The sequence below is a fragment of the Vanellus vanellus genome (assembly GCF_965231255.1).
Source record: "Vanellus vanellus genome assembly, chromosome: 12".
Lineage (NCBI taxonomy): Eukaryota > Metazoa > Chordata > Aves > Charadriiformes > Charadriidae > Vanellus > Vanellus vanellus.
The window spans coordinates 13,996,340-14,005,126 of NC_138917.1; the positions used below are offsets into that span (position 1 = coordinate 13,996,340).

At 52.5% G+C, this 8,787-nt stretch overlaps 1 protein-coding gene across 1 annotated transcript; it reads right to left on the reverse strand.

Annotated features, from left to right (window-relative positions):
• Nucleotides 1-686: 686 nt before the first annotated feature.
• PLEKHF1 (pleckstrin homology and FYVE domain containing 1) lies at nucleotides 687-8,554 on the reverse strand. Its single transcript, XM_082489604.1, has 2 exons — nucleotides 8,459-8,554; nucleotides 687-3,033 (listed from the first exon to the last, which is right to left on the reverse strand). Exon 2 carries the CDS (start codon nucleotides 3,019-3,021, stop codon nucleotides 2,200-2,202), a length of 822 nt encoding a protein of 273 aa, XP_082345730.1. The 5' UTR covers nucleotides 3,022-3,033; nucleotides 8,459-8,554; the 3' UTR covers nucleotides 687-2,199.
• Between the last annotated feature and the right edge of the window lie 233 nt (nucleotides 8,555-8,787).

Sequence of the window (8,787 nt, forward strand, 5' to 3'; positions counted from 1 at the left end):
GCTGATAATAGCGAGACCTTTGGACACGTAAGATAACGAAAAGCTGATCTCTAAGACAACTTAAGGAGTAGGTTCAAAACTGGAATACATTTCTGGAGCCAGTTACTAGGAAGAAAATGGGAGTTTCGCCTCAGGAGCAGGGAACTGGAACGCCAGCCATGGACACGGATTCAGCGGCTGGGCTATTTTTGGCTTGTGAACCATTCTAACAGCTGTTTATTTTTAAGGTCATTTTCTGTTTGCATAGCATGTACACCCTTCTGGTGGGTGGGAGGCATTATAAAAACAATCACTGCTGCGCAGAGTTATGAACTAAGCTTGGAGAGGGATGGAAAAAACAGAACGCGGTGTACTGATTGCTTTAAAACCCAAAAACATCTGCTTAGGTCATAAGGTTTGTTGACCCACTCCGAGCTGCGCCCCCACCGGAAAAATACCGTTTCAATTAATACAGACTACTGCAGGGGCTCGCAAAAGACTTGGGAAAACTCGGTCAGATGATAACATGGTGTAAACAGAAAGGAAGCATGGGATTTGGCAATTTTTTTTCACTCGTGCTTACCTTCAAGCGGTAAGTAGAAGCCCAGAGCATTCACCCCCCGGCTGAGGAGTCGGAACTCGTGCTGGCCAGCCGGGCCTGAATCCCAGCTCCTGTTTAAGACTCTTGTTAAATAACAACACGCTTTATTGTCATATTTTCCTGGCTTCTTCCTGTTGGCCATATCTTTATTCACACACAGTCAAGTGATACAAATTCACTGGAACAGTGGCAGTTTACAAAAGACAGTAAGAATGATTACTTTGAACTGAAATTTAAGAAACCCTAAGTCTGGCCATCCGGCAGACAATGCACTGTTTGGAACAGGTCCTGGTAAGGAAACAGTTTATAACATTGGCAGTGTACTCCCAGCCATGTTCCTTTTCCAGAGCATAAAATGCACAATACAAAAATATACTAAAAGTAATAACGGAGTTTGTAGAAATGTCTGCTGCAAAACAATTGCTGTTGTCTGACTTTCAGTATATTTACTCCCACGCTATATTATGGTAGAATACTTGAATAAACATGGTTTATTTCTAACTTAATTTGAACTTTAAAGTTGATCACAAGTTAACTGTAATGTCTTGGGCTCCAGTCCTGGAAGTACATACGGAACCTTAACTTTGGACTCCTGAGACTGATAGACATGAGGTGAGCCCACAAGTGAGCATTCAATGCTTTGGGCTCCTGTTTGGAAGGCAAGTGGAAGATGAAATGCTGTGCTTTGTAGGATCTTAATTTGGGGCAGTTTCCTGGATTTTTCAAGACTTTTAACAAGTCCTCCCTGGGCTATCCTTTTACCTGACAGGCCTGAGTTCATAAATTGCTGGTAATCTGGTGGAAGTGCCTGGTTTTGAGATGTGGGGCTCTGCACTTAGTTGAGTCACTGCGGTAAGCGTCTCCCTCCTTATGTCACTCCTCTCTGTAATTCTACCTGTGCCTTTCCCCTCTCTTTCCTCCCTCCCGGCCTGCTACCACTGAAATGGCCTCTTCCCAGGTGAGGGAGCTGGATGCTCCAGTGCTTCGCTAAGGCTGCTCACACCGAGCCGCCCATGAGATCCCTGCAATCGGAGCACCGTTTCCGTAGTGTTTCCAAGGTTGAGAGACCCGGGTGCAGAAATGGAAGCCCGTGCCAGCCTTACCGTGCAGGGATGCGTGGCTGTCCCCTCGGGCTGGCATGCCTGCAGTGAGAATCTCTGATGTAGATGCAATGCTCATGGGAAACGCCACCCGGAGAGCCCCTCGCCATGACAGAGGAACGCACCGGTAGCAGGCGAGCGTGTTTAAGTCCAGGATTTCTTGCTCCTTTTTCTCCTAAGAGCCAATCTCAAAGCATTTGAGAAAAGAAGTCAGTATTGCTCTGTTTTTGCAGACGGGAAGCCGAAAGCACTGAAGGGTGAGCTCGTTTGGCCAAGGCTGATCCGCAGGTCTCTGCCCCAGTCCGTGCTCCCCACTGAGCTGTTGCTCTCTGTGCTCCCGTCACAAGAGACACAGTCCCAGAGGGGCAACCCCATCTCTGCTCCTCACGCAGACACCACACACAGGGGCCAGGTTCCACCTTCCCAGGCACGGCCTCCAGAGAACGCATCAAGAAGGACATGCACTGGAGGCCAGAAGTCGGCTTCCCAATGTCTAAATGCCACCGACTCCCAAGGAGGTCAGCTATGGAAAGATGACCAGGATACTTCTGAGGTATAAAACTCTGTGTCTGCTGGCCACTGGTCAGCTTTGTCGTCGTCAGACTTGTCGCTGTCGTCGCCGCTGGAGGGTTCGTAGCCCGGGACGGCAGAATGGATCGGCTCCGGCTGCCTGCGATCTGCCTCCGCCTCCTTCTTCTTTTCTGCCAGCAGCTGCCTGTAGCAGAGGTTGCAGACCCTCAGGGGCTTGGGGGACAGCCGGGGCATCAGGAACCTCTGCCTGGAGCAGTCTGCGCAGACGACAAAGCCGCACTTGCGGCAGTGGTGCCTTCGGGTGAGCGTGGAGAACTTGGTCTGCGTGCAGCGCATGCAGATGTCCGTCGCCTTGTCTGGGATCCAGGGGGCCGCGTGCTCTGTAGAGGGCTGCCGGCCCGTCTTCGTCAGCAGGTGCCTGATGCACTCCTCCAGATGGCTGATCCACTCCTTCCTCTCCGTGAGGGAGGCTGCGGAAACCACAAAGGACTTCTTGGAGGTTTTAATCATCCAACGGTTCTTCATCTGCAAGGTGTCTGGCAGCATCTCCAAAGTGACATCTTCAAGGGGAATGATGTGCTGGGAATTGTACTTCCTTTTGTTGATGACTATGCTGCCGTAGACGAGGATGTCGTTGAAAAGGAAGAATATGCGAGGCTTTGGTTTCTTGCGGCATTCTTTGGTTAAAATCCCTTCTCCTAGAAGGACCCTTCCCGGCACGGCTAAGGGCTGTCCGGAAGCCCCAAAGCAGTTTTCCACAGCAGCAATGCGCTGGCTGTTGATCTCAGTGTTTGCAAGATGGTCCACCATCTCCAGCTCGCTCTGAAGGGAGGAAAATAAAGAGTGAAGTGGTGAAGCTGCAAATGTCTGCACCGGGCCGAGGCCCAGTATCAAACGCAGGCACAGGTGAGACTCTGCTAATGCAACCTGAGGTTACGAGCAATCTCCTGACTACTCTTCGCTTTAGCTTGTTACCTTTTTAAATTTAAATTTCAAACTTTCTGATCCCACTTTGCAACAGACCTGTCTATACCAGGATAGTTCAGTTTGCAGCAATGGAAGCCCCGGAAGGCAGAACCAGCTCTTCCATTACAGTTGTGCTTTCTACCAGTACAACTGCGTGCCCATAGGAAAGGAAGCCAGTTGGTCTGAACCTGCTCTTACGCAGGTAAAAGTGCTTGCTCAGGAGTTACCGTACTGTGACAGCTGAAGGTGACAAGGATTCCCCCTCACCACCACTTTCTATCCCTCTTGGTGCTGGGAGCTAACTGGTGCTGGGCTGGACACGGGCTGCGGGAGGACATCCATGGCCTTGGGAGCAAGACTCCCGTTCCTGAGCGCACGCCTGCTTTCTCGAGGATTAGTTACAGACACACACACCCCACCACCACCATTTTGAGCCAGAGCTGAAGCAGAAGCAAAGCAGGGCGGTATCACTCGTTCCTGCTGGTCCTCCCTGCGTGACAAAAAGGGAAATAAAAAAAAAAAAACCAAGAAAAAAGCACCTGCTACATGAATAAACCCACACATGCTAAGCCCTTCCTCCGTTACCCCAGTTAAGCCAGGGCTGCTGGTGCTTCCAGTTACAAGACACATCATTCTGAAAACAGTCTGATCTGTGCTGAAGGGGAAGTGGAAGGCAGCACGCTCATCCCTTCCCACACCTCCGCACCCTCCTTCTCAGTTTCAATAGGTTTAATAGAAAAACCTAGATAAGGGTGACTCTGAAGCAAAAGCAAATGTTTTGCTATTTGTAGTTTGCAGTAAGGAAAGCGCTCCACGCTGTAAGTGCAACGTTTCGCTGCACCTAGCCTGCCCTGGGCTGGCGGGTGCTGCCCGAGGCCGGCTGGCCATGGGAACGTGAGTCACTTCCTCCTCCAGCGAGGTACCTCAGCCATCACGAGGCAGCTCCGAGACCACAGGGATGCGTGGCGCCCTGGCTGCTGTTAGCGGTTCACCAAATCACTATTACGGAGCCGCCCTCCACCATCTTTCCCGTCATCCTTGTCCAGAGTCCCTGCAGCCATGGAGGCTGGAGGGGAAAGGGAAGAGGAGGACAACACGCTTGGTCCTGTGTGTTTAGGACTATGATGATTACCATTCTTCCTTTGCCCTTCATCCCAAATCACCCCTTCGGTATGCCAGGAGGGAAACCACAGCGCCACCACTCAAAACTGCTGCCTGCTGTTTATGTCTCGCCTGAGCTATTTGACAAAAACTGGTCAATTCCTCTGAGTCCCCAGAATTTTCTCCTCTAGAGCAGGTTGGGGTGGCCTGCACAAAGCTAGGGTGCTAGTTTAGCTCTGGGGGACCTCAACGAAGCGACCTACCCAGCAGAAATAGCTTTCTCTGAGAAGTGTTGTGTGGCCAGTGCTCCCGAAGAGCTGGCTTCTTCGGGGTCTCCCTCAAATTAGAGGGAGGGCACCAAGGCCTCCTGCTTCCTTCTGGAAGGACGTGTATCTTCAGCACCTCAAAGCAACAGAATGGATTTGCGGGAGTTGGGACAGTGTCGAGCATATCCACTCGTGTGTGTGTTCTCCAATGTGGAGGGCAATTTATAATTAACTGCAATGCTCTGAGCAGGGGCCGTGGTGCAGCCAGATGGGGTGCGATGCCGTGAGCAGTGGCTGAAGGAATGCCCCGACCAACCTGCCGTTTCAGTACGGACACGCAGAAGTTGTGTGAAGGGATTTATTACTTACTGTCAGGAGAGGAGAAAGGCTTCGTTCCCCTGCTTGACCTGTCAGCCCATGTGGACCTGAGCACCGAAGGAGCTGCTGTGCTGCAGGACATGCATTCAAATCTATTCTGAATTACAACAATGCAGAATGTGTTTTTTTCTCCCTCTTAAATACACAAATTAGGCTGAAGAACAAACAGGCAGGGAAAACTACGGTCCATGACTGAACAGCAAACTCCCTGTCTTTGAATACCTGTCGTGTTGCCTGCTCTGGGATGTGGTCTCGTGGGTTTCTTACAAACAAATCCTTGGATGAGGAGCTCTTGAGTGAAAGAGCAAGATGAGCACAGGGGATAACAGAGGAAACAGAAAAACTGAAATTACAGCTTGGGAAGCTTGGTGTGGAAAGACTGCAAAAGCAACAAAATACTGTAAAGAATTTTTGGCACCAGCAACACCAAGTGGGATAAACCAAGCAGCTAATCCTGCTCCCACCAGTCTCCCTTCCCCACGTTTCCAGGTGATGGAGCCCCAGCTCTCAGCCTGCGTCCCTTTGTTTTTATGTATTTTAGAAGCATGGTCCAATCCCTCCAGCGAGTCTGATACTTGAGACAACTCTGTTTCTAGGGATCCCAGGGTTTCCCAGTGGAAATGAAAACATTTTGTCAGATATAAAGACCGTGCCTGCAAAGAGCCAGGAAACATAAGCTCATTTTCAAAGAAGGACCAGCGCGAGCCCCGCTGCCATGAAAGCTTTAGCTGTTGTATTGATTTGGGCCCTTACATAAGCCAGAGAGGCCCTGGACTTGCTGTGTGGAGCTGTGAGAAGGGGCTGGACAGAATCCTGCAACGCGAAAGAAATGAAAGTGAGCTCTCATCACACGTAACACTTCCACCTGCAGGGTATGTCCTTATTCCTCCAGCCTTTGGTTTGTTACCTACTTAAAGTGCCACGAGTTAACCAAAGCAAAGCTAACTGTTCTAGGAAAATCTTCTCTGCTAAGACTAAAAGAGTCAGCTGCTGCTCTAGCCCAGGGTATTTCCCAAAGGAGTTTTCCCAAGGAAGCAAAAGCAGAACTTTTTTCTTCCATGTCTCTCCCCTCAGGCATAAATGACTGGAGAGGAGCACATACATGAACTGAGCGGTAAAGAACAGGAGGGGTGGGATTCACATCACCTACCTTTAGACTTGGACAACTAACTCTATCCCTCTACACGCTCCCTTTTCAGTGAGTGGGCAGAAACAGCCATCTGCAGAGCATGACTCGCCTCGTCCCACCACATGCGAGACCAATCCTGCCCTGAGTTCTCAATAGCACCCAGCCCGAGGAACTGCATACAGACCGATTTCACGTTAGTATTGTGACTCACTGCAAATAATGCTCAGTTTGACTTTGGAATGGAAGTACTAGGTGAATTTGCTAAATAAAGATAGCTGCTGAGTGCTATTATGGTCTCCTTTACTGGGAGGCGAAAGCCGCTCCCTTTGGAACAACAACGATGAGATATAAAAATGAGGATATAAATCCTAATTTATTTGATTCGTTTTGATAAATATTTTTTTCCTGTTTGTTCAAGCTTGTCCTGTGGGAAGATGCACTTTACTGGCGTGCTCCTTTTCACAGGAGTTTTTGGCATGGCAAAGTTTGGGGTTGTTTTTGTTGTCAAGATCTGTTCATTCTGCACGTGATCAAATATTATGCAGCAAATATACAACTCGGTGAATATGACTGATATTCGAAGGGAAAAAAAATACAATTTGGCACTCTACTCCAGAAGTAAGCAAACCATGTCTTTTAACAATAAGTGCTTGTTCACTTGTGATTATAAACAGCCATGTCGATGCACGCCAGGCAGAGTATTTCAACTTAAGCTCCCGGGTCAGTGAGCCTGGGGTATGTTTTTCAAGTCTGTACGTATGGAAGGCTTAGGAGTAGCAATGCGGTGAGCTGTTCTACCTGATTCTTCAGTTCTCACTGTCAAACAGAACGGACAGTCTGGGTATCCACTGCGTACCTCACGCATACTGCATGGAAGGGATGGTCCATGCTGAGAGCACATCTGACTGCTGGGCTCTGCCAGCAGAAAATGCCCTGAGCCTCACCTCTCTGCAGCTCTCCCTTACTCATTATTTCTGCTTTGCCCAGCTGAGAAGTCTCTCCTGGAGTTAGGGCTGGCATAAGCTCTTCCTCGCCAAGCATGGTAAGCAGGACGCAGCCACCTTTTATCCAGAGCAGTCATTTAGAGCGAGAAAAACATAGTTCCTCTCCTTTTCCTGCCTGAAGGGATTTCAGCTTGCCTCTCCCTCTTTCCCAGCATGCGGTAACTGCTGGCCACTGGGGCAAGGGGGGCAGGCTCTGGCAACCCCCTTCCAGACATGCTCGTGAGGAACCTGATCCAGTGCACGCACGTTCTGGGAACGACGGCCACATTGGGCCTTTGACTGAGAAATGGCACCAGTCCCTGTGGGACATGGACTAGCTAAGTTACTGAGCTGCTTGCTGCTGTTGCTTAGCATGCTCGGGACTTCTGCCATGTAGGGACAGAGCAAGGGGACAGCTGAGCGGTGGCTTTTGAGGAGCTCAGACTGATGCTACCAAAACCAGCAGTTGGTAGCCCGAGCTCAGTTGTGGCTCTTGCACGTGCCACCCAGGCTGAGATGTCCAAGCAGCTTTGTACGGGAGGAATTAAGGAAAACCTGAAACTCAAGGAAGAGCCTCCCCCCCTCCCTCTGCCCAGGCACACATCCTCAGGTAGTGCAGCAAGGTAGAACTCCACGTGCACCTCCTGCTCCCCACTCTGCTGCCCACCAGCACCAACCTGGTGACCGGCCACTCTCCAGAGACCTCCATAAGGAACTCTCAGGTGCTGGAGCTGGAGGCAATGGGACTAACATGTCAGCATTTGGTCAAGCCACCGGTTACAGGCTGAGGCTGGACAAGTGCTCGTGACAAAGAACTCACTGGTGAGGGCGGGTGATCACCAAGGGAAGACATGAATTCTCCGTCTCTCCCAGTGCGTGAAAGCCCACGTGCCTTTTAGAAGAGATGTATGGCCAAAAGTGGGGATTCCTCTTACAACTCCCCAACGGGACCAATTTCTGTGATTTCAGTACTTGGTCAAACTTTGCAATGTAAGACTCCCTTCTAAAGAAAATCAGCAAATCATCGCTCTCACCGGCGTTCAGGCCGCGCAGAGAGATCAGGGTGCTGCAGAGCAGCAGGCGGTGACTCGGCGCCGACCGGCTCCCCCGTGGGCACCGCACCGCACCGCACCCGCGGGACGGGAGCCCCGTGGGTGGGCGCAGGTCCCAGGCGGGCAGGGCACACCGCGGGCCCCGCAGGGCCGAGCCCTCTCAGCGGCGACCACGGCACACGCCTCCCCCTAAAGCGGGCGGAGCAGCAGACCGCAGCCGCCGGACCGCTCCCCTCCCGCCGGCACCTCCCGCCGCACCGGCCCGGCGGCGGAAAACCTCGATTCTCCCCAAACTCTCCCCCTCCACATAAGCTGCTCGCCCAGCCACCGCGCCGGGCCGACACCCCCCCACACCCCCGCTCGGCCCCGTACCTCCGTGGAAGTGCCCCGGCCGCCTCCGGCGAGTGCTCCCCGGCCGCCCCGCACCGGGCGGCTCCGCTCCGCCGCCGGGCCGGGCTGCGCTCCAGCGGCCCCGCCCACCCCGCGCCTCTCGGCCAATGGGCGCCGCTCGGGCTCAGGGCGTCGCGGTGGGCCGCGCCCCCTCGCTGGGCGGAGCGGGGCAGGCGGCGAAGGGCGGGGCGGGGCGCCGCCAGGGGGCGCCCGATCACCGCCTCCCCGCCGTGGGGCGGGGCGGGGCGGGGCGGGGCGGCTGCGTTGAAGAAGGGCGGGAGCGGGCGCCAGCGCGGGATGTTACTGCTCCT

Bases quoted from the DNA above. Each gene is read 5' to 3' on its own strand.
- PLEKHF1 (XM_082489604.1), bottom strand. From the start codon at position 3,021: ATGGTGGACCATCTTGCAAACACTGAGATCAACAGCCAGCGCATTGCT.